Raw genomic sequence first — 25,589 nt, forward strand, 5'->3', positions numbered from 1 at the left:
TTTTGCTTTTTCTTGCTTTTTGACCAAGAATGATGCTTTTTCTTAATGAAACCTTATGGACCTTGTCCCCATGTCTTCTTCCACGTGTCTAGTGTCCGGGCATGGATTTCATCATGTGAAATAGACCTAGGAGGGCCAAATAGTTACAAGCTTTCTTGTGGGGCTGTTGAGCTCGTTTATGCAGACGCCGTTGAAGTCTCATTGGAACGCAGGATTGCGGATCTTGTGGTATTTGCAGGGTACGAAGGATCTTGGACTCTTCTACGACACTGGAGGTGAAACGAAGGACCGAGTTTGACTCCAAGGTTGGAGTGACTGAGATTGGGGAGATCGAGATTCCAGACACAAGGAGATTTACATCAGGCTACAGTGTTACCCTCGGCTCAGGAGCTGTTTCATGGAGCAAGGCAGCCAACTATTGCCTTGTTGTCTACAGAGGCAGAGTGTTGGGCTGCTTGTAGTGCTGCTTACGAGATTGTGTGGCTGCGGAGGTTGCTTGGCGAGACTGGTTTCCACAGAAGGAGCCCCAATCATCCAGTGCGATAACCGGAGCTGTATCGCTATTGCTTGGAACCCGGTGTTCCATGCTCGGACCAAGCATATAGAGATACAATATCACTTTGTTCATGAGAAGATCTTGGCTGGTGACATCGTGCTTCTTTATTGTTCAACGGAGGACAATGCGGCAGACCTCTTCACGAAGTCTTTACCTTAGGCTATGCTCTGGCGGCACTCCAGCTCACTGGGGTTGGTTCCACATCCAAGAGCTGAGAGGGGGTGTTAGCAGTCATCTCCTATCTGTACACTATACCAGGGCCTCTGTTGTGGGTGTGCCCGCTCGTTTTAGTGTTTTCCCATTTTTCCTCACTCTCCATGTATTTTTCCATTTTTCTGAGGTGTGGTTGGGCTGTCGGCTGTCCCAAGATGTTGGCCGACTGCATGCTTTGGTACCCGACCTGTCTAGGTGACCTGGCCGACTTACTCATGTGCTGGTCGGGGGCCACCCATTTGCTGGTTGTGAGCATGGGCTGCTGTCGGCCTGTTTTAGGCTGGCCGACTAGCAGCTTGGGGCCATATAACATGGCCCCCTTGCCCCCACACTTCACATTGTGTATTCTAGGATTTTCTTTGGTGTATATAGCAAAGTTACACAGCTTCTCTCTCTCTCTCTCTCTCTCTCTCTTTCATTTGCGTTTTGCTCTCTACAGCAGTTGTCTTCATTTCCGTTGTGCATTCTGATAGGTTGGACTTAGTATGGGAAGAGTGGTCAATTGTTGATAACATCTTCTCACACATAGGTTGTTGGGGAAACCTCTTTGTATCAAAGGTGTGGAACTGCTGAAGGCACTTCATCAAGCTCTTCTCTTGATACAACGCTTACCGGTGTCTTGAAAGATTAACAAACGGAAGGTATGTGCATTGTGATTGATGTTGCAACAAGTGATTCTATTTGGATTGACGACCAAGTGGCCAAGGTTCTGTAAGAGCATCTAGTTTAGTGTGAGACTGGGAGTGCTTGTGAGGTCCACATAGTAGACTATGTGAGATTGAGCTTCTCTTGTGAGATCCACACTAGGTTGGTGTGAAGCTGGAAACACCCCTTGCCTTGGGCTTGGGTGGTGGAGTTTGTTTTACTTTGTTTTCATTCTTGATACTTGGAAATCTGGTGCAAGAGCACTCTCTACATGTATTTCCAAATACTCCTTGTAATAAAGGTTTATCGGGGGGGGGGGGGGGGGGGGGCGTGGCCCGTTTTGGACCCATTGTGTTGTCAACTTCTCTAAGTCTTTTATACTCATTAAGTGAGTGTGGTTGTTACTGGTGAAGCTATCTGTACTTAGTGTCTTTAATGTGAAGTTTAATATTCTTAGAAATTTGGATTGTACTACCCACCTCGATTTCACACAGTGACACACTGGCATGATCATCAGTGCAACATTTGTACAGAAGTAGCACCTTTTTATAGGAACATTTGTCGTACGCCATGACCCCATTGTGAGCCCTCAGTCCAGGGACAGTCTGGCACGAGCTACGTAGGTTAGTCTCTGAGCCTAAGAGGTCAGTCAAGTGTCAGTCCTCTTAACCCACTTGGAGAATTTAGGAGTTAGTGCATGTAGAAGCCATCCTTAGCATTAGGTAAGGTATTCAGCAAAACTAAGAGGACAGTTCAGCATTCAGTCGACTCCAGGCCACTAAGGAAGCTCCTCTTCACATTCAGCTAGCATATGTGCAGTCCTACAGCTATTTGGACTTGCATCAGTGGCCCGAAGAGTCTTCAGTAGAGCCTCAGATTGGTGGATACTCAGCCGATGTACGGTCTTCCTTGTCCTTGCATTGGGCATTTATATCGCTTGTTTACTCAAGTGCATTGTACAACATTCTCCAAAGAATAATATAAGCAAATACTCCTGCTTGCAGGGGGGGTGGGGCTTCAGTGGGTTTTTGGGACCCAATACTGTGTCGTCGTCTTCATTCTCATTCTCTTCTCTCTCTCTATTCTCTGAATTGGATGCTAAAGATTCTCACCACATAAAGGTATAAAGAAGGCCCTTTTGTGCATTATCACGATCAAGCCCAGTGCATGTAACAGGTATGAATGCCATAAAGAACATTTTTTTGAGAGTTATCAATATAAAGATAAAGATAGATAACAATACAAATGAACGAATAAATAAATAATAACGAAATAAATATTTTTAAAGTATTGGGGTTTGAGCTTACTCCCCCTGCTGGGCAGTGTGATACAATATCCATTCAGGAAAAGGCCCACTGATGGAAATTTTTTAATGCCACTTACAATATTCAACACTTTTTAAGTGCAACTTTTAATGTTTTTTTTTGTAGGTGAATGCAGCTGATGTTGTGATAATGGAAGGGATCTTGATTTTCCACGATCCACGAGTCCGTGTAACGATGAACATGAAAATCTTTGTAGACACAGGTTTGACTTACCTTCAAAGTCTACATGTTGAATGATAAAGAGTAATTTTTTTGTGCACTATGCGATTTCCTCAAGGGTGCTGTAATGTGATTTACCATTGTCTTTGTTTAGAAGACTCTATTTGATGAACTTGTAACAGGACTAAGGGACTTTATAGACCATCCCCGTCTTGCAGACACTTGGATGGAGGCCCTTGCATAGTTACCGCGGAACGGGAACGTTCCGGGAACGTCGGATGCTAGAACGGGAGCGGGAACGGGAACGGGAGCGGATCGGGAACGTCGCGGAACGCCACGTCATATGACATGTCAGCATATGACACAAAAAAATGCAACTTTTGTATACAGATAGCCAAATATGCTTCATAATATTTGCTCCCCCAAGACATGAACATACATTTCTGCAAGCAAAAAATAAAAATAAAAAAAATAAAAAATAAAAAAAATTTCGGAACGTTTCGGGACGTTCCGGGAACGTGCCTTCGCCCGGAACGGCGTTCCGGCGTTCCAGGAAGGCGGAACGACGTTCCGTGGTAACTATGGGCCCTTGTCCATGGGGGGGAGATGAAGTGTTTAGCAAGCTTTTTTGGAATTAGAGTTAATCTGAAAAGGTCATGTTTCTACATGTTTTAGAAAGCTTTCAACAAGCTTGTATGATAATTATGACATACAGCATGTACAGTATGTGCATGAGTAAGAGATATGTCCTCGATACAACTACACATCCTTGGGTCAGTAGCCTCAGCAATAAGTTCTTAAGTAGGCTGTGGAATAGTAACTTGTCAATTTGGACCAAAGCTGCTCGTTTTTGCTTGGTATGGGGTTTCGGACATGGTGTGTCTTGTGACTTTATCCCTCAAGTGGCATCACCTATCCTTCAGCAAAGTGGCTTAGGAGCTGTTGTTGCAAAAATTCGCTAATGGGAGCAACCTGGAAATTTCCTAGGGGAACCGTTGCTTCAATCCTTACCGTGCTTCTTGTTATTCTTTGCATTTCTGAAGAAAGAGGTGATGAGTTATGAGTGGTCTCTATAGAAATCATCAATACTCTCGAAGCTGCTTCACCTTGAGGAGGAAGAGGAGTGACCTTAAGTATACTTTTCAGAGTTTGTCTACTCTACTTTTCAGAGTTTGTCTATGTATTTCTCCAGTTGTCCAATAAGGAGTTTAAAATTTCCAGATTTTGGCCATGTATTCCTTCACAGTCCATGTCTCAATTGCTTGACCTTACCACGTTGCATCATTGCACCTTTTTGGAAGTAGAAATTGATTCTTTGTGTCCTTTTCAAATTATTCGCAATTGATTTGAACCCACAGTTCTTTCTTCTTTCTTAGCCTTGTCTCTATCTGTGGCGCCCATGTGGAGGGCTAGAACTGTCACCAGCTGGACATAACCATTGATGAGTTTGGATGGACTTTGTGAGGCACATAGGGGCTTGGTGCCGGTGCTTGAGCCGAGTAATGTGAATGTACAAGCTTATGAGAATGGGAGATCATCCAATGCAATTTGTGCACTGCATTCTTTATCTTGTTGATTGGTAAAATGTATGCATTGCCTTAAGATTAGTTTAGTCTGTTTTGATCAGGAGTGTAATGGTCATCGGGGTCTGGGGACTCCTGGAACTAATCCTGTGGACTAGAATATCTCCAATGCTTGAATCTGACTTGTATTTGTACATGTAAACAGGTGGTAAGTATGCTTTAAATCCTTCATTGTAAAAACGAGTCTGTTTTGTGTATAAATTGTAATGGAGGTTCACATCCACTTAATTGAGTGGGCGTGCACTTTATCCTAGAGGGCACCTAAATCATTAATGTGAGTTTGAAGGGTGGGAATGCACACATGCATGATCCCAACGAGTGTTGGGGGATACCCTACCAAGTTTGGTGTGCCACCCGACACTTGGCACCCTCTCACCTACAAGGTGGAGGATGGTTGCATGTGCACCCCATTCATTTGAGGAGCTCCAGAGCCTTGCCTTGGCCCCATGAAGTGAGGTTTCCCATTTCCATGAGCTGCTATGTAAGGTCTCCATAGACCATGCCCAAGGATTATCCGAAACCTTGACGAGGTTTCATAGACCCGACATCGTTATATGGATCGCATGACTGCGATGGATTGTGGCTAGCAACTCACCACCCAACCGTAGGTTTAGTGCCTCGAACCACCCCCGAGCCTGAGGTCTAATTACCGCGAGCTTGCTTCGTACCGATGGCCCCAACCTAGCGTCCCATGCCACTAGGATGAGACCTCCCACCTTGCAGCTCCTTGGCCACGAGATACTACATACTTCCTTGGTGGCCACACGCCACCGCATAACTACTTGATCTCTTGTCCAATAAGTGACTCCAAGGTCACTTATCTATATAGTATTAACGTGGCTATTATTGGCACTTGCTTTATTTATAAGCTTTTAGCCATTATTAGTCCTAGGCTATTAATTATAAGCTCTTAGCCAATCTAGACCTCATCTTGCTAGCGTTCTTAGCCGATGTGTGAACCCTTCGGGTCCCCACGTCTCATCTAAGCCTTAACTCTAATTCTCGGTTAGCCTTAACTCTAATCCTTGGTCAACCCTACTCTTATGGAAAGAAGTGTCATTTGGCCAAGGATTGCAAAAACAAAGGTAAAGCCTAGGCTTGGACCAAGTTTTCAAAGAAGGGCAATGGTCATATAAAGGATGATGACTCTGATACTTCTAGTGCCCCCAAGGCTACAAAAGCCAACGAGGACGTGGATGGCCAGTTGCTAAAGTGATACATATAGTTTCCCTCGTGTGCTTCCAACCAGAGGAGGCTTGTGGGCAAGAGAAGGGGTTGTCACAAGCCTTGACTTTTTGGTGCATGGGACTAGTATGTCGGAGTTCCCAAGCAGGTAAAACATTTGGCGAGACAAGTTCATTTTGGAGCTACGGATTGGATGTGTTCCAAGTCTATTGCTTGGTGTAGCAGAGATTATGGACTGGATGAGTTCCAAGTTCATTGTTCGAGTTTTTTTGGACGTGATGTGTTCATCGTCTGGGATGATGGGAGCGGTGTAACTATTTGACCCTCCTATTTGGCCCTCCTAGCTCTATTCACATGATGGAATCCTTGCCCAGACACAGGATTAGTGGAAGAAGGCATGGGGACGGGGACCATAAGGTTTGCACATGGAAAAGCTCTAGTTTTGGTCAAAAAGCAGAGAAAAGCAAAAAGTCAAATTGTGTTGACCGCAAATTAGGAGCACCATTGGCAAGAGGAGACTGAGCCGGAAAAGCTAAGCACAAGAACTTAAGTTGAGTAATATTTTATTATTAAAAGTAAAAGATGAAAGTAAAGAGAAAAAGGCAAAGCAAAAGCATGGCAAGCTTTTCAGGCAAAAAGCAGGGCTCCTCTCAGGTATAAAACTAGCATGAGCTCTTCATCATGATCATCAACAAGATCATTGGATATTGGAGCTTATCATTACCATCATCTTCAAAGCAAGGTGCTCATCATCATCTTCATCATTGTTGAGGCATGAGACTTCATCGCCACCTTCTGGCCACCTACAGGTGCTACCCCTCCACTTGCCAGCGTTGCCTGCTGTTTTGGTCGCCACCGCCTGTTGGGCAGCGTTGTGGTGCCGACACCAACACTCCGATGTTACCACCGCTACTTGTGAGCCGCCGATTCGCTGTTGTAATGGCTACACCACCTGAAATGCCACCAGCGGCCGGTTGCGCCTCTTGAAGCACCGCCAACTAGCTCGCCAGCGCTGTCGCCATTTGCCACTTCTATGCCAGCCAACACCATGTTTTTGCGCCCGCTGCTACCGCCCGTGTGCTGCCTGGCAGAGTTGCCATCTGTTCTGAGGCGTTACTGCCGAATTGCACCACCACCTCTTGTACAAAGTTGCTACCACCACCCAGCTACTGTGCACCACTTCTGTGCCAGTTGGAACCCCCACCTGGATTCAATCATTTGAATTCCACCGCCATCTGTTGATCTTCACCATTCGGTTACGGTATTGCCTCATGGAACTACACCGATCATACTCCTTTGTGAGGCCTCTTTTGTGGGTTGGCTTCTACTCGAGGATTGGGCATCAACCCTACGGTTAAACATCATATACTTCGTCAACTACACGTATCTAGTGTGTATCTTGTTTACGAGCTTGGAGTTCTTTGGGCTAGGATTTGGACTTGGATCTGGTACTAGCTCGGTGAGAGATTCTTGTGGGTCATCCCCAAGGTGCGCTTGGCATCAAGATCTCGTCCTGCGACATTGACTCTGACTTGGGTCTCTACATTGGCATATTTGTTTGCTTTTGTATTCATTGATGTATTGATCGTGGCTTGCGAATTCCTGAATAAATTCTTGAAAGGGGCCGGGGCTGTTACCGGCTTAGTGCGTGTCCTGTGCAAAGTTCCCTAAACCCTTCTCTCTCTATCTTCTCTCTATATATTTATGTCTTGGATCCGTGGTGGAATCTGTCACAGCACGCCCTGTTGGGCTTATAGTGGTATTAGAGCAAGATTTCTCGAGGAATCTTTCTTGGGGTGACAGAACCATGTCGAGAGTAGAGGGAAAGGGCCTAATGAAGGGGACAACTATGAGGCTGGCCGATCCAGGACTTTAGGACGGGAACTAGGGCCGTTGATCCATTACTCATGAGACCACGGCTATGTCATTAGAAGAGTACCATGATTTTCAGCGATTCAGGTGTTTGCTTAGAGATGAAGAATTTGTTGGAGTATGCACAGGCGGAAGCAGAAGCTTTACAATGGCAATAGCTAGCAAGAAAGTGTTGAACTTGTGCTTGGGATTGAACTACATCATGTGAATATGTGAGGCCCCTTTTATAGTGAAGGGAGTGAGCTGGCCGATTGCTCACGACTTCCAGAAAATAGGAGAAATAGCTAAAATACCCAGAAAATAAGTAAAGCCAATATAACACTGAGATGCACAATTCTAACATGCCCTCTGAGTCTGAAGAAGATAAGCTAATGAAGATGCAACCATGGACCCTCTAGTACTACAGATATTGGAATCACCTTGGAGAGACCATCTGCCAACCTGTTTCCTCGAAACAAAAATGCCACCACGAACAACAAGAAACTTTGCTTGGCTACGAATTCCCATAGAAATGTGCAGTGAACTCCAAGAATAGATGATGAGTTGCTGGACACACCGCGCCCATAATCCCCAACAGTGGACGGTGAACACATCACGTCCCAAAAGCCTCGAACAATGAACTCTGAATAGATCCAGTTCATAATCTCTGCCACACCAAAGATAACCATGTCTTGCCAGATGTCTAATGCTTGGAACTCCGAATCATGGCTCCCATGCACCAGTAAGTGGAGCGGCAATCAGCCCCTCTCCCGCCCACAAGCCTCCTCTGGCTAGAAGCACATGGGGGGAACTGTATGTATACTAGAGAAGTACACCATCTTGGTCCTTTCGAGCCGGAAGTGCCTTGGGAGCCCTAGATGTGTTACTAGAGAAATCTATATCACTGTCGTGTGTCGTGTCTTTACCCTTCTTCTGAGATGAAGACTTGCCCTTGGTCTTGTCCTTCTTCTTGGACAAACAATCCTTGGACAAATGTCCTCTCTTCCCACATGAGAAGCAACGACTCCGACCTTTCTTTTGTATTGAAGTAAGTGCCTGATCAGAACTGTTAAGGGACACCTTCATCTTACCCTGAGAAACGAGGACGGACTCTTCCTCCAAGAGTAGGGAGCTAAGGTCATCCTTGTTCATACAGGAGGGCAGCCATATCCATAGCAACAAAGTACACAAATCTCAGCACTCCAAGACTTCTCTTGAGCACTCTCCAATGAAGCGAGGCACCAGGACCAATCAGCCCCCTCTGGACAGCAGCAAAACAATCCACCAAAACTCACCGAAAACACCCAACCGGAAGGAGGGGAGGCCGGGGAAGAAGTAGAGATGTCGGGGCCGCTTGTCGGGATGCACCACATGCGAGAAAACACCTTCTACTGCAGTCCACGCTGTAAAAACAGAGAAAACAGCTCTTTCACTGCGATCAATGATGAAAAAACAGCACCAAGAAGCTTGCCGATGATGCTTGGCAAGAAGCAGCAGCAACAGGGCAGCCCGGGGAGTGAAAATCTGGTGAGGAAGAGCACGTGGAGAAGAAAACGCAGCTATGTACAGAAAACGTAGCCACTGTTTGGTGCTCCAGAAAATGCAGCAGATGGAAGGAGAAAACAGCCGCCTTTAGTAGCCAGAAACGCAGCCAACTGAGAAGGAGATACAGCCGCCTTCAGTAGTCAGAAACGCAGCCAGCAAAGAAGGAGCAGAATCGCAGATGAGAGCAGCCAGAATCCTAAGCGATTGATAACATGTTGGAGTATTCATAGGCGGAAGCATAGACAAAACCAGAGAGAGAAGAGGGAGCGAAGGAGAGAGGGCTTGTAGACAAGATCACCTTTTATAATAGCATGAAACTTTACAATGGCAATAGCGAGCAAGAAAGTGTTGAACTTGTGCTTGGGATTGAACTTGTTGCCAATCCGCTAGAGCTGGATTGCCAGAGGCTGGTGGGTTTCATTCTCCACAGTAGTAGGTTGAGATGAAGACTCTGCAAGTTGAGGCTTCGGGGGTTGTGGTTGTTGACGCCTTTGGGCCCTAGTGAGAGAACCATCAGCAAGTAGGGGACGCAGATACATTATGTGAATTGGAAGGTTTATTTGCTGATTTAGGGTTTTTGATTTTTAGGGCTAGGGTTAGGGTTTTTTGGGTGTGGGCATCCTACAGGTCAGAGCTTGTTTGCTCTGATACCACTGTTAAGCTTTTACCTGAATTAAACATGATTAAAATATCTTAATGCTTAAATACTTGAGTAAACATGAGACAAAGAGCGGAAAGCTGTGTTGTTTGCATTGAGACACAAGGCCTTGTTAAATAGGGCCTGAAGAGGTACATCCCTGATGAAAGGGTGTGACTCTTGAATGAATAGTTATGTCCTTTGGACGTAGAGATGTGTCCTTTGTTCAATAGATGTGTCCCTTTGAAGAGACGTGTACTTTGATGATAACCCATGTGACAGGGTGTGACCCTTCACTGGTGTCTCTTCAATGATTAAGAGTAATTAAGGATAATTAAGGGTAATGAAGAGAGATTAAGTCACGAAGGATAATTAAGGGTAACGAAGAGAGATTAAGTCACAATCATGACACTGCATGTTACCTAGGCCAATGTAAGACTCCTCTTGTAGACCCTATTACAAAGATCCGATTGCTTATTGTCAATCCAACTCTCGTCCAAGAGCTGAATCCCAAAGGGCAATAGCTCTACCATAACAACCCTAGCATAGACCCATAGCACAACTCAAATGTCATACCAAATGGCATCTTGCATTAGTTGTCGTGTTGTCGGCAAACACTAGTCCACTTGATGCACAAACAAGTTCTAGTGCCATGTACTTATTCGAACCACGAGATCTCCCTTGTCCAATCCTCATCTAAGATTGAACGGAGATTGTGTTTTCACACATAACCAGGAGATACTCACGTCTACTCTAGGGCAAGCATAAAACTCCCCATCAATTTATGTGTATGTTCCGTGTCCTCGAATAACTTGAAGACAAAACACGGCTTCTAGCTACTTTTCACCCCACTTGTTATGTACCTAGCACTAACCCTTGGGGTTATGAACTAATCCAGCAGGGTTAGGGGAGCCCTGGGATTAAGGAAAGCAAGGAGATTCAGGTGGCTAGGGTTCAGATTTAATGAATCCAAGTTATTGGCTATATATGACTGCATTGTTATTTGTACAACAATTAGCGCTATATAAGTGAGTCTTGGGTTGTCATTATTCATTATGGTTTGGACTTGGACCAAGAGGCTTACTTCTGCCATGGACGTGGTGGATCATGGATAGTCTTGCGCCGAGGGTCAATGTGGGCAAGCACTGGTGGTATGGGACAGCCAGGGCTGAGTGGCATGGACTCGTGGGGGTGGAACCTTAGCCCTTGGGTCGGGGGAGGTTTGTGGACACGAACCTACGGTTGGGTGGTGCTTTTATTTGGTTTCCCTAATCTTATTTATGCCTGTGTATTAGGTGATCCTTGGGAGGAGTCTCACAGTTCGTATTAGAGGAAGCCTAATCACGGAGGCAGGAAAAAGCAAGGTTTGTGTGTCGTCGTGTTTTATCAAGGTTGCCTAACCTATGTATCTCTCGGTCACCATATCTACGTTTTGGACGCTGTCATACCTGGTCTTTGCACAGGCCATCTGCCACCCTGCATGGGCCTAGTTTAGGTGCCTTGACCGGACCCCCTTTTGGCTAGCTGTATGCCCTGCTGGCGACCCCTCTACTGGTCACCCACATGCTCCACTCTTGGCCGCCCATAAGTCTTGGCTGGCTGCCCCAGTTCTGGCCGCCCTCTACAGTTAGGACCAGCCTTGGGCGCCATGCTTCAGGGCTGCCACGAGACCGCACACAACTTGCCCAAGCGCTGTACCATCGCCCTTTGGCTTGTATGACCAGAAACCGCAATTGCCGACGAGCGAAATGGTCTCAACAACCTGCTGTCCAGCCTGCACATCCGGTGCTTTTTCTGCTGACCAGCCCACACATCTCGTGCTTTTTCTGCTTCTCTCTGTTTCTTGTGCATCTGCACGAGGGATTTCTCCCTTTCTTGCTTCCCCACACATCCATGCGGAGAAACCATGGCTTTCTTGCCAAAACAAATCGCATGAGGGTAATATCTTGTACATCCTCTGTGCCTCGGGTGAGATATAGGCTCTGATACCAATGTTAGGTCTCCACAAACCACGCCAAATGATTATCTGATCTAGAATTGGAACCCTAACGTGGTTTCATAGACCCGAGATCGTCATACGCATCGCATGACCGCGATGGATTGTGGCTAGAAACTCACCACCCAACTGCAGGTTTAGTGCCTCGAACCACCCCCGAGCTTGATGTCTAATTACTGTGAGCCTGCTTGGTACCGATGGCCCCAACCTAGCGTTCCAAACCACCTAGTACCTACCTTAACCTTGCAGCTAGAACCGAAACCCTAATGAGGTTTCAGAGACCCGACATCGTCATATGCATCGAGGACCTCGATGTATTGTGGGTAGCAACTCACCACCCATCTGGAGGTTCGGTGCCTTGAACCACCCCCAAGCCTGAGATCGAATTATCGTGAGCTTGCTTGGTCCGATGACCCCATTGGGCCAGCAACTCCATGGCCACGAGATCTTGCACGCTTCCTTGGTAGCCCCAGGCCACCACGTGACTACTTGACGTATAAGTGACCCCAAGGTCACCCATATAGTAATAACTTGCTTTATTTATTAGCTTTCCTGCTTTATTTATAAGCTTTTAGCCATTATCAGCCCTAGTCTATTAATTTTAAGCTCTTAGCCAATCTAGACCTCATCTTGCTAGCGCCCTTAGCCCACGTGTGAACCCTCTAGGTCTCGACACCCCAGCTCAGCCTTAGCCCTAATCTTGGGTCAACCGTAAACCTTATCTTGAGTTAGCATATGCCCCTCGCCCGAATCCTAGGCTTGTTGTGACGTAACAAGCTGCCTCTGAGCCTCAGCATTGCCTGGATGGTCTCCTGCAGCTCAACTCTGCTAGGTGCGGCTGATCTCTGGCCGGCTGCTCCGCCTTGCAGTGAACCAGATTTCATCATGTTCTACCGGTTTGCGCCCCCCCCTGAGCTGCCACCCAACCTCTTTGATGGCTCCACACTGTTCCTCAACCATCACACCCTGCTTCTCCCTGCTTCTGTGCAGATCCTTTTGCTGCCTTGTCCCGTCCTGCATGCTGCTGTGCAGACTCCTCTCAGCTGTTCACAAGCATCTCTTGGCATAGCTTTTCCCCTTGTTGTCCTGATTGGCAGATTTGCCCCTGGGTGGTGCATAAGCACAGATATTTTACTTCATTCTATTAACTGGCACATTGAAGACCTTTGTAAATCGGCACGACTATCGGCTTGAGCCCGGCTCTCCTCCATAGATTATGGCGGCCAAGTGGAGACAGACCTATGGAGTGCAACCGGTAGAGTGTGCCCGGTTATGTAGGAAGAGAACCAAGGTGTTTCCCTAGTGGAGAAACACCTTGTGACTTGACTCGTGGGAGAGATCCTGTTAACCTAGCCCCACTTTCCCCTTGAGAGGTATTCATCATTTTTATCATTGTATTTGTTCACCTTTTGAAAGTTGTAGTTGGAAATGTGGCAACCCGGTGAGGTGCCTCAAAGCTTGTACAAAATACTGGCAGAGATGTAGTGTGGATCCTTAGTGCCAAGAGTAGCTCGGCATAGGGTATATCTTGGTGATACAGACCAAGGCCTATTTCTGTGGTAGGGTGGACTTGGGCAATCTATACCTCATGCTGGGCAGTGTTTCCAGATGGGAACCCTGGCCAGGAGACCCAGATTGGTGCCAAGAGTAGCTCGGCGTAGGGTATATCTTGCTGAACAGACCAAGGCCTATTGGTGTAGTAGGGTGGACTTGGGGCAATCTATACTTCATGCTTGGCAGTGTTTCCAGATGGGAACCAAGGCCTATTGCTGTGGTAGGGTGGACTTGGGGCATTCTATACGTCATGCTTGGCAGTGTTTCCAGATGGGAACCCTGGCCAGGAGGCCCAGATTCTATTGTGGTCATTGGAAGTAAGTTGTTTTTACTCAGTGAGGGTTCCAAGCATGTGCACTCATTACAATGTGAAAGGCGAAATGCCTTTTCACAAACCCAACACATGGGGGTTGGGGAAGGGGATGGGGTTGAGTGGATAGGTTTGGAAAGGGGGAAACGTGGTCACAAATGGGGATTGGACATTCATCCGGCTTCAAGGCCATTCATCGTTCTGGAATAACTTTATCCTATCCTTCTAGGTATATATATATATATATATATTCATCCGGCTTCAAGGCCATTCATCCTATCTGGAATAACTTTATCTTCATCATGTATTCTTGAGATGCAACCACATTGCATATCCCCTTGCCGTTTCCCTGGTACTGTGCCCGTTGCCTTGATGACCACGATTCCCGTTTCTCATGAACACCATTCCCGTTTCTCAGCTTGTGTTTCTGGCCAGGTGAGCTTCGTAGTGTTAAAGTATGCTACAAGATGTCGACGGCCGACATTTATGGAAAGAGTATCCAAAGTACTGTTTAGCCAGTGAATTAAAATCATTTCATTAATCTGCATGTTACCAATTTTTTTATTTTACTTGAGCCAGCAAAAACATGTGTTCGGTGCAGATGCAGATGTCAGACTGGCAAGAAGAATAAGGCGCGATACGGTGGAAAGGGGGAGGGATGTCAACAATGTCCTTGAACAGGTGAATATGGGGCCCGAAGCCATCTCTCTCTCTCTCTCTCTCTCTCTCTCTCTCATAAAATGTATTTGTGTTGTGTCTTCATTGTCAATAGTGGAAAATGTAGTTTGAAAGCATGGAGTTGTGTCAGCAGTCGCTTGTTCAAGTGGCTACAGCACTGCCCAGAAGGGGGCATGAGTTCTAACCTGGACGTGTAAATACCTAATATCAAACTGACAGCAACGAAAAAGAAAACATGGAGTTGTTTTACATATGGATGTATGCATGTAGGTTTGTACATACCTGCATACCTGTTGATGATTTGACAAATGATTTGATTGTTTTTTTTGACCTTGATGCAGTATGCGAAATTTGTAAAGCCTGCTTTTGATGATTTTGTGCTTCCCACCAAGAAATATGCGGATTTCATCGTCCCTCGCGGGGGAGATAATCATGTTGCAATTGATCTAATAGTGCAACATATACGGACAAAGCTAGGGCAACATGATCTTTGTAAAATCTATTCAAATGTTTATGTTATCCAATCCACCTTTCAGGCATCTTCTACTCAAGCTCACTTTTGCATTTTTGAGGATAGTCTTATTTGCATATGATCTGAAAAGCGTTTAATTAAGATGCTAAGCATGAAAAATGTTTGGATTTATGATCAGATTAGAGGAATGCACACTTTAATTCGAGATCAAGAGACAACAAAACACGACTTTGTGTTCTATGCTGATATGCTCATACGATTGGTATTTTTTTCACCCATTTTCTAGGCCAATAAGTTGTATTCTGTATGGTTAATCAGTGGGCTTGGGTCAAATGAAACCTCTTTAAATACTGTAATTAGGTCAGTGGATTTTAAGAGAATTAAAATACTTACATCATTAACTTTAAAGTGATGAAAATTCTTGTTATCAGGGGGCTCATGAGTGTGATTGTTATGCGGTCTCAAAAGCAACAAACTCAATAGACCTAAAAGGTTTTGTTTTTGACATGGATGGCATGTTGGCACTTTAGTTAGGTTTCCATTTCTGGGGGTAGCTGGGCCCGAAATGTGTTTCAGCCATTTCATTCATATCCCTTCAGCCAAATTGGCAGTTCTGACCTGGCTTGTTTCGCTCGCTTCCCCTCTGCCGTTTTAGGTGTTTCCTTGGTGTTGCCCGTTTTGTCCCCCCCTCAGATTCCGTTTCCAATCTTAATTATGATTGGCACAGCTTGTATTCACACTTATGTTCATACAAATCAGTATTTGTTGTCTCTCTTCTGTCTGGATGAATCACATCATACTTACAATGCAAGTGGATGCATGTTGTTTTTTGTTCAGGTTGTGGAGCATGGCCTTGGGCATCTTCCCTTTACTGAAAAGCAGGTCATCACTCCTACTGGTGAGCTTTGAGCTTTGTGTTGTGAATCTCTGAATTTGTTTGGGGTGGACCTTTTCCCTTATGTTGGACATAAACATGTAGGCCTTGTAGATATTGGTCGAGACTGACAAGTCTGTGAAATTCATCATGTTCATAAAGCTAATCTGTTTCTAAAAGGCACATTCGTGTAGAACCCTTCCTATAACGTATCCTGAACGTTCTTTTGTGCAATTCTGCTGCCTCCCTCTATAAAATTTTCAGGGTCAGTCTATACTGGAGTAGACTTCTGCAAACAACTCTGTGGTGTGTCAATCATACGGAGGTATGATATACGTGACTGATATTTATTGAAGTGACTTGTTTTATTCTTCTGCTTGTATTGTTTATCTCTATGGTTATGGAGTTTTGACCAGCTTTTAGGAACAGGATATTGGTACATCTATCTTTTTTCTTAATGAAAATTGTATATCAACAGAGGCTGGAGCTTCCCCCATTAGCGCATTTGTTGCCTTTGCCTTGCCCTGCTCCCTCTCTCCGCCCTCGCCCTCGCCCTCGCCCAGCTCCCTCTCTCTGACTGGTTTTTCCCCCAGTTCCCGTCCTCTGCCTTCTCCTCTTCCGCTTGCTGAGCCCCCGCCTTAGCCTTCCTGCTCTGCACTTCAGCCCACCTCTTCCTTCGCCCGACTTCTGCCCGCGCCACCGCCTCCGTCCTGTTGAGTTCCCGCCTTCCCTCTCCTTCCGGTCTGCTGCCCTCTGTTCTGTTTTGCCCCCCTTCCTTTCTGCCAGCCCCTCTTCTGCCTTTCTTTCCTCACCTTCTTGCCCCCTCCGCTCCACCCCCCTGGCGACCCACCAGAGCCTTTTTGTTGCCCTAGCCCTATCCTCTCCCTCCTCGGGTGTTTCAGCTTTCGAGTTGTTTTTTCTCTTTGGTGTGTGTGTGTGTGTGTGTGTGTGTGTGTGTGTGTGTGTGTGTGTGTGTGTGGGCATCTTCTGGTTTTCGCACCTCTAAGAGGACTCCATGGCAGCTGCTCTGTGCATCCCCGACCAAGGCTGTCGAACTTTGCCTTTCCTTCTCAGAAGTAGACCTCCAGATCCTTGCTTCAACACTCGCCTCCTTGGAGGCCTCCACCTTGATTTGCAAGGGTAGCTGCCTGGCACGTGGACAACTCAAGGATCTTTTGCAGCCAACCCCTATTGGCGAGCCTGGAAAGATCACTGATATTCATCCTGTGGGGCGTGGATACTACTAGGTCGAGTTTGATTCACCTGCAACATCGGACAGAGTCATGTAGATGAGCCCTGTCGCATTGCGTATGGCCCGAGCCTTCTTTGCGAGGTGGCAAGATGCCTTCGACCCAGTGTCCAACCCTCTAGTTGACGTCTCAGGCTTTCCTGTGGCGGTTTGCCTTCCTGGTCTCAGGAAGGAATACCTTCCCCTCCTCCTGGTGTGGTGTTGTTATCGGAAGAGTGACGGAATCCTCTCCCACTGCCGCTTCGGTTCTAGCTCGGACAATCGGGATTCCATCTCTTCGTATCTGCATAGCCTCTCCGGAGTCAATTCCTCATGTCATATCGCTTCCTTGCCTCCAGGAGCTTCTATTTCGTAGAGAGTTGAGTACTCTGGCCTCCTTGGCCAATGATTCATTTGCCGGCAGAGGGGACACCTTGCTAGAGCTTGTCCCTGCTATTAGTCCAGGATGGCGTCTCAAGTAGTGCCCCCCCCCCCCCCCCCCCCCCCCCCCCCCCCTTTCTGGAGGGGGGATGCCTTTGAGGAACTCGCCGTCGGCCCCCCCTTTCTAGAGGCCGTTGCCTCGTCATGATCCCGCTCCAGGCATCCAGATTCCCACGAGGCCCTCTGACAAAGCAGAGCCTCCGACGGGCTTGACCTCGTAGCTCCAAAACCACCGGTGGCTCTTGCCACAAGGACCCGGGAGGGGAGCTGGTGTCTTCCAATTTGGAGGTACTCCTCTTTGTATTTCTTCATGTTTCAATGGCAGTACCTCTCCCTCCCTCCTATAGATACCTTTATTGTGATAGATGGAGCCTAGAGTATGCATATTCCAGAGCCCGGATAGAGTGGTTTCACATGGAGGGCAATGATTTGGGGGGAGGGGGGATGCCTTTGAGGAACTCGCCGCCGGCCCCCCCTTTTTGGAGACCATTGCCTCGTCATGATCCCGCTCCAGGCATCCAGATTCCCACGAGGCCCTTTGACCAAGCAGAGCCTCCGACAGGCTTGACCTCGTAGCTCCAAAACCACCAGTGGCTCTTGCCACCACAAGGACCCGGGAGGGGAGCTGGTGTCTTCCAATTTGGAGGTACTCCTCTTTGTATTTCTTCATGTTTCAATGGCAGTACCTCTCCCTCCCTCCTATAGATACCTTTATTGTGATAGATGGAGCCTAGAGTATGCATATTCCAGATCCCGGATAGAGTGGCTTCACATGGAGGGCAAGGTTTAGGTTGAGGGAGCAGGATCTTTTTGTTCTCCTTCTGGATTTTGAGAAAGCCTATGACAGGGTAGAATGGGCCCTTTTGGAGGGGACGATGTGCCGGGTGGGATTTCCTGAGGAGTGGGTTCGAGGTGTTTCCGGGCTCTATTTGGCTTCACATAGCGAGCTTCTCATTTAGGGAGCCAGACGCGATAGATTTTTGCTTCCGGTAGGGCTGTCCACTTGCAGCTTATCTTATTTTGTTTGTTGCTGAGGCCATGAGCAGTTTTCTCTCCGCTCAGGAGATAGGGCGGAGTTGCTTGATTCAGAGTTAGCTATCCAAAGATGAAGGGAATGTCCAGAGGTTTGTTGAGGCCATAGAGAGCTTCTGCTGTGCATACGAAGCAGGTCAACTGGCACAAATTGTGTGGATTTAGGGTTGGCTCATTGCCAGCCCCAACTTGGAGTCCAGTCGAGGCTTTTCAGTGGATCCCGAGTTGCACTCCAATTCGTTATCTTGGATACCAGGTTGGTATCGATATCTCCCCGGAGCAGCAGCTGGTCCCTCTTCTTTTAAGCATTCAAAAGAAGTTGCTATACTAGAGTTCAGCCGGGCTTTCCTTAGTTGGCTGGGTGGTGGTGGCGAACCATGTTCTTCTCGCCACCATGTGGTACATTTCCTCTTGCTGGGCCTTCTCCCAGGCTTGCAGTTTTCAGGTTCAACGGTTGACTCGCAACTTTCTTTGGGCTGGTAGCGATGGGAGGCTTGCCGTGACCTGGAGAGTGATCATTCAGCCATGACACGGGGGGGCTTGGGCATCATCTATCCCTCTAGTTAAAGCCATGCCCTTTTGGGCAAGTTGCTAGTTCGTGGTCTTCTTCCGGATGGCAAGCCCTTGGAAGGGCTTCCTCCTAGCTTGGATCTCTGCCCGCACTGGAGGTTCTTGTTCCCAGACGAGATGGATCTTCACGGAGATGCAAGCTCGTGGGTTTAGCCCTGCATTTGAGGACAGATTTGCAGCCAGCCTCTTGCGCGCTCGGGATCACCTCAAGCCCCTTTAGCAGTCCACCTCAATTGCATCCAAGGAGCGCCTCACCCCCTTGGTCCATTTGCCCAGTGGTCACATGTTGGGGACATGTCATGTGGAGCTTTGAGTATGGGTTCCGCTTGGTCACTGAGAGATTGGCTTATTTTCAAACAACTGTCCTCGGAGGCCCAAGAGAGGAGCCTCAGTGGGATACAAGGTAGGGACAGACTTACCCTTGACATTGACTCTTCCATTCCCGCAGAGTGGCTGCCCTCCCAACACCCCCCTCCCCCGCCCCTTCTCCTGTGCAGTGGTTGGGAGTGTTCACGAGGCATGACATACCTTTGGCTGTCCATGGCGCTGATGAGAGCTCCCCCTTACTTACCTTCTCTATGGCAGATTCGAGAGAGCAGAGCCCCCTTTGGAGGATTTCAGTGGATGCACCTTGCAAGGGTGAGGGTGATTGGTTTCCATGTACATGAGTGACACACATCCTCCACTGGCCAAGGTGGCCAGAGAGAGATTCTAGTGTTTGTGGATTTGGGAGGGTTGCCCTCACATGATTCCGGTGGGACCTAGGGGAGTGGACTTGGCATGATTCCTATGATAGTGAGGAGGCTTCCCTTCTTTCCTTACACCGCATGGCTGGGCCACAGGATTCAGATCAAGGGCACTCCAACAGCAGCAGGGCACTGGTAGTCTCAAGGCCTCCCTCCTCAGTTTCTCTCAGATTTTTGGAAGAGGCTGTGGGAGAGTTTTCGGCTCCAAAAGATCACTCTTTGTGTGGCAGCTAGCACATTGGAGCCTGGCCGTTCGCACTTGGCTGGCCATAGGAGGTAGGCCAAGAGTCTGTTCGAGGTGTGGCTATCTCTAGGAGTCACAACATCATTGCCTTTGGGATTGCTGGAAGGCTTAGCAAGTTTGGCAATGGATTTTTCGCATTTTCACTATGGACCGGGCCCCCTCCCACATAGTCACTTGGGGCACAATTTCTCCCACTGAGACTGAGGTTGCCACCATGGCATATGAGGAGGGTGGGAGACTTGCCCTGCATGTCTCTCATCTCTGTATTTTTGCAATGCTAGTCCCAGCTCCAGCCACTGATCATTGAACTCCAGGTTCTAGCCTGAGATGGGAGATTTGCAGAAATATCGTTGCATGGCACATTTGGAGAGCTCGATGTAGTGAGGCCATTGAGGGCACCCTCACCCCACTAACGGAGTCCATCTGGATTATCTGGCTTGATATCATTCATACCCTCCGTGGACAGTTGGGGAAACTTCAAGGTGGCTCCTACCGTATGCAGAAGCGCCGTGATGCCTTCCTGAGGATTTTGGCGTCACGGTCGCTTTCTCACTGACAGTGGTGGTGAGTCCACTTGGCACTATGGACTATGTATGTGGTTGTTCCCCCCTCCCCCCATTGTATGAGAGAGCCTCATCCTCTTAAAGCGGCCAGCCAGAGGAGAGGAGCATCCTTCCTCTTTTTTCTGTTTCTTGCTTCTCGTTTGAAAAGTTCAGACTGTCTTTAACAAAAAACGTGCTGAAGTTTGAGATCAAAATTTTTCCATTATGACAGCGGTGAAAGCATGGAGAATGCTTTGCGGGCTTGTTGCAAGGGGATCAAAATAGGAAAAATTCTGATCCATCGTGATGGAGATAATGGCAAGCAGGTGAGGACACTGTTGTTGAGAGTCTGCTTGTTTTTTTTTCCAGAGAAAAGGTAAGGTTAGTCTTGTGACATGTGTTACATCACGTGTGTTTATTGGATTCTTTAAGGATGGGTACATTATGGAATCTAGAGAGGTATTCCAGTGGGTGAAGTGGCTAATCAGAGGAGATATGCAAGAGGCCCTAGGCATTTCTAGGTCTGAAGGTGGTGGGCATTTCTCCTCTGATCGAAAAACCTCACCCACTGGTAGAGCCCTCCAGATTCCCTATTATGTACCCCATCCTTGGAGGAATTCTATAATCCTGTAAATACATTCATGTAACAATGTTTGCATGGGTGTGCTTTCCTGTCGCATATGGAAACGCACTAGGGCAGTAATAGTACACATTAGTTTAAATTACCACATTAATGTACACATTAATACCATGGGTGATCCTGTGTTTTTTGCTACGTATTTTACTTACTGCAGTTGATCTATGAGAAACTGCCACGGGATATTGCGGATCGCCACGTGTTGCTGTTGGACCCTGTTCTGGCAACAGGTTTGGTACTTTTGCATGCACCCACAGATGCACGCACACTCGCTACAGGTGGGCGTGCACGTACCTGCTTACATCAGATTGAACTTACTGGAATATATTTTTTTCACATTAGGGAATTCAGCTGTTCAAGCGATCGAACTGTTAGTCCAGAAGGGGGTGCCTGAGGCTCACATCATTTTTCTAAACCTTATCTCTGTAAGTTTCCCTCAAGTTTTGAAGGGTTCGTCTGTAAACAAAATCTATTTTTGCTATTCTTATGTGGTGATATGGTGCAGGCGCCAGAAGGCATCCATGTGGTTTGCAAGCACTTTCCTCTGTTGAAAATTGTTACATCTGAGATTGACGCCGCCTTGAATGAGGAGTACCGTGTAGTTCCTGGCATGGGAGAGTTTGGTGACAGGTACTTTGGGACGGATGATGATGGACCTGATGTGCTCTATGATAACCCTTTTCAAGTTTCCAGGTCTGGAAACAGGAGCCTAACAAGTTAAAGATGGAAATTTCCATATCAATATGGGCATTGTGTACTATGTTGCTAAGCCCATGACAATTTCCTAAAAAATTCCATGTTGTAATAGATTTCATTTATTGAATGAAATTTAGCAATAAAGCCTTCATATCTGTTCTCACCTGTTCATCATCACGGGCACCTCATCGTTGCATTAGATCAAGTATTTGGATCTGCCTCTGGTCCTTTTCTGTGTGGGGCCTAGTAATTCTGCATTGTTTTTGCCCCTTGCATGTCCTGTACTTGGTATATTGAGCAGCTTTGAAAGTTCCAATGTCATGTCTCTTTCGTTGTCTCAATGTGAATGGTTTTGAAGCACACTTTCCATGGTCTTTCAGAGACGAGATGGGTAATAAAGATGGGCTTTTTGATGATGATCCACACAACACACACACACACACACACACACACACACTTCTGGTATTTTTGATGCATTTTTTTATGGAAGCCTATGACACTTGGTATATGTAACTATTTTACAATCCGTTATAAAGACTCTCAATGTTCTACCATTTATACATGCTTGTAAAAATAAGTGCCCATCTTACATGGTGACACAGATAACAACTGGTGTCAATATGTGAATCATGCATATTTACAGCTTATTGCAGTTTTCTTGTTTTTTTGTTCATTCTTAACACTTGTTAAACCATGTATTAATTATCATGATGATATTAGATGCAGGTTTGATTTATTTGTATTGTCTCATGCTCGGTATGCCAATCAGGCGTTTCCAAAAGAAGTTTAAAGACCGTCTTACCTCATTCCACATTCATGGTGTTCTAAGTCTTGTTCTTTAAGATACCGGTTGTGATGCATTTTCACACTAGTGACAAAGGTGGAGCGCCAAGTACAGCCTTAGTCTTCTATCCCTTGATTCTTACATGTAATTATTAGCAGTGCGTGTCACAAATTTTAAGGCAATATGCCTCTCTGTAGACCCCTCTTAGTAGGCAAGGGATGGAAAATCATGACTTTCTAGATTCAAATTTCAATGTTGACATTTTCCAGAAGTCTTGAAAGCTCATCGTTGTGACATTGGTGCTTATAACCTCTACTTGTTGTTTTTGGGATTTAGTACATCACTCTGACATGGAGATGCCATTTACAAAATGTCATGTTATTGATTAGACAATGATGTACGTCTTCTAGCCAATTGAATATTTGAAGAGATTCAAACAGCAAATATTACATGTACTTCATAAAGAAGCACTATTGAACATGACTAATGTCATGTTATTGATTAGACCACGATATGCATATCTTCTAGCTAATTGAATATTTATAGAGATTCAAACAGGCAATACATGTACTACATAAAGAAACACTACCCAACAAAACATAGTTGGTCTGGATCAATTTACTTATTGTTGGGATACTAACTTTAACCCATTGGATAAATGTATTCATGTTGCAATTTGAACTAGAACAAAGACATTGGCAAGTCTACATCACATGGATTTATATATGGCCTATAAATGTGAAATTTCAGCCATGTTTAAGCTTAGAACTGACATACCAACTTATCACATGAGGATGATGACTGATTTTTCTTACATGGTCGAGCATAGAGTTTACCGTTGATGAATTGAGACAAATATTCCATGTGGGTAACATGAGCATTGAATTCGGATTGCTGAGGCTTGGTGATCTACCAATATCCACAAAAGAAAATACCCATTTCTTCATACAACATTATATTATATGTGACAGAACAAAGGCATGTAATTGTTTTATAATAGCCATGCTCAAATATGAAACAGTGTCCATTTTGAGTGTGGATAATCTAACAGCTATGCCATGATGGATGGACAAGTTGTCCTTATGCTCTAGTTGCCTAGAGCATAAGAGGAATAAATGTCATTATGTTTCATCCATTGCATTGCATTATTTGTGTTTGTTTAATGGAGTCCCAAGGTCCTTCGTGTAGTACAATCTAATAGGCAGGAAGTACGAGTTTAGAATAAGAGTGAACAAACTTCTTTGTCTGTAATTCACTTCCTAGTATGCTTCTGATGATCCTGCACCGGACACGCTAGCCTTTTCATTTAGTCGAGAGACGAGGGTTGTGGGAAGGTGACCCCAAGGATGCACAATGTAACGAAGATTGATCTTCTTAATATGATAGACAATGTAATGAAGATTGATAATCTTAATATGATAAGAGGAGGATGCCAAACTCATCTATATATAGTTCCTAGGTTGATTGAATCTCAGTTCCTAGCCACCTGATGACTAGTCCACCACATATTTGGACCAAATTGGCCACATCATTGGATTGGTGTAACATTAGTCTAAACATGAGATTGTCAATCTGCATGCATATTTGAGGCTCATCGAAGGTATTTTGGGCACCCATTTGAGCCCAGTGACATGAGGACTAGGTGTCTCGGGAAGATCTTCTTGTAGCCATGAGTACGGTCTAATAGCCCACACCTATAATATATGCATCCCTGTTTGACATAATGTCAAATCTACATAAGCAGTATACTAACCATCTAGCCAACCCCATAGGTTAAATGAGGCACGAACAAGCTTCTAAGCATTCTAAAATATAAGGCAAAATAGAGCAACCTCTTACTCGTGCACTAATAATAACAAGGGTGGAGCATTGATTTTCATTAAATAATGCCTTCAACTCTCTTTCCTGGTTTACTCGTGCACTAATAATAACAAGGGTGGAGCATTGATTTTCATTAAATAATGCCTTCAACTCTCTTTCCTGGTTTCCTTCACATTTTCCTTGTCATTTATCCCTTTCAAGGAGGAGAGTCAAGATGGAATTATTGGCTCATGGTCTGGGGACTTCTCCATTTCTTAGTTTCTTATACACAACACAACTTCTTTTTACTACTTTCCTCATGTCTCCAACACTCTTGTTGCTTTCTTTGACATTTACCTCTCATCCCTTTTTTTTTTAAATCAAGGCTATGACGCTTTTGCGGCACCCCTCTCTACTTAATAAGGGTTTTATACTTGTTTCTTGCCCATGCGACAAAGGCTTGAGAGATTGGCAAGATTTGGCATGGGTTGGTGAGGCACGGTAAAGGTGACAACGGCGGTGAGGGAGAGTTACATGTGTTCTCAATCACTATTTTTACTGTTTTAACTTTTAAAGAAAAGAGGGCAATTTACCTCTATCTTTACTAATGGAATATTTTTAAAAAAAATCACAGATTAACAAAATTTTGCTTCCTTTCAACACAAGTGATGAAGCCATTACAAAAGGCCTTAATAAAGAAATTACTAAATTTTCATATACACTAACTTTGAATTTAAACATATAAAAGAAACTTTTAGAAATTTTAAGCGAAAGAAACTTCTTTTAAAGTAGTATTTATCATTACTCTAACTTACATACGAAATAAACTTCTTGTTGCAAAGAAGTAATTATCCAAAATAGAAGCAATACTAAATGTGTGTCATTAGTGTGAACAACCCTTGTTAAGGTCTAGGTCAAAAGATGAGGCTTAATGGCTATAAAAGCAATGTACATGATAAAGTTATAATAATATTTCATTCATCATTGTGTTTTGCAATCTCTCTCCATTGTGCTCCCTCTATCTCTCTCTTACTCTCTCCCTCTCTCTCTCCATGTGCACCATTGACATGACTTGAGCTTCCATCTCATGTCTCTTCTTGCACTGTACTCCTACATACCTATCATGGATATTTTTCATCCTCCATAGCTACATATGTGTGATCCTGATGCCATTTACCTAGTTTACCTCTTCCTTGTCATCACGATCATCTCATCGACATTTATTGGAGACAATCAGTAAAGACTATATTCTACATAGCTATCCAACTTACGAGAGCTACAAGCGA

General features: G+C 45.6%; 1 protein-coding gene across 4 annotated transcripts in view; it reads left to right on the top strand.

Moving 5' to 3' along the window:
- Positions 1-21,882, top strand: part of LOC147638226 (uridine/cytidine kinase UKL1, chloroplastic-like) — a 42,228-nt gene extending 20,346 nt beyond the window's left edge. For all 4 annotated transcript variants that reach the window (XM_086798128.1, XM_086798124.1, XM_086798127.1 and 1 more), the window contains exons 6-15: positions 2,845-2,941; positions 14,161-14,240; positions 14,579-14,773; positions 14,888-14,971; positions 15,547-15,607; positions 15,848-15,908; positions 20,619-20,712; positions 21,181-21,253; positions 21,366-21,448; positions 21,529-21,882. In XM_086798128.1, the coding sequence (XP_086654254.1) occupies positions 2,845-2,941; positions 14,161-14,240; positions 14,579-14,773; positions 14,888-14,971; positions 15,547-15,607; positions 15,848-15,908; positions 20,619-20,712; positions 21,181-21,253; positions 21,366-21,448; positions 21,529-21,744 (1,044 nt within the window). In that variant the 3' untranslated portion in view covers positions 21,745-21,882. The remainder of the gene's footprint in view (positions 1-2,844; positions 2,942-14,160; positions 14,241-14,578; positions 14,774-14,887; positions 14,972-15,546; positions 15,608-15,847; positions 15,909-20,618; positions 20,713-21,180; positions 21,254-21,365; positions 21,449-21,528) is intronic.
- Positions 21,883-25,589: the final 3,707 nt, after the last annotated feature.

The sequence above is a fragment of the Cibotium barometz genome, chromosome 5 (assembly GCF_041138505.1).
Source record: "Cibotium barometz isolate CiBa-2024 chromosome 5, ASM4113850v1, whole genome shotgun sequence".
In the NCBI taxonomy this organism is placed as follows: domain Eukaryota; kingdom Viridiplantae; phylum Streptophyta; class Polypodiopsida; order Cyatheales; family Cibotiaceae; genus Cibotium; species Cibotium barometz.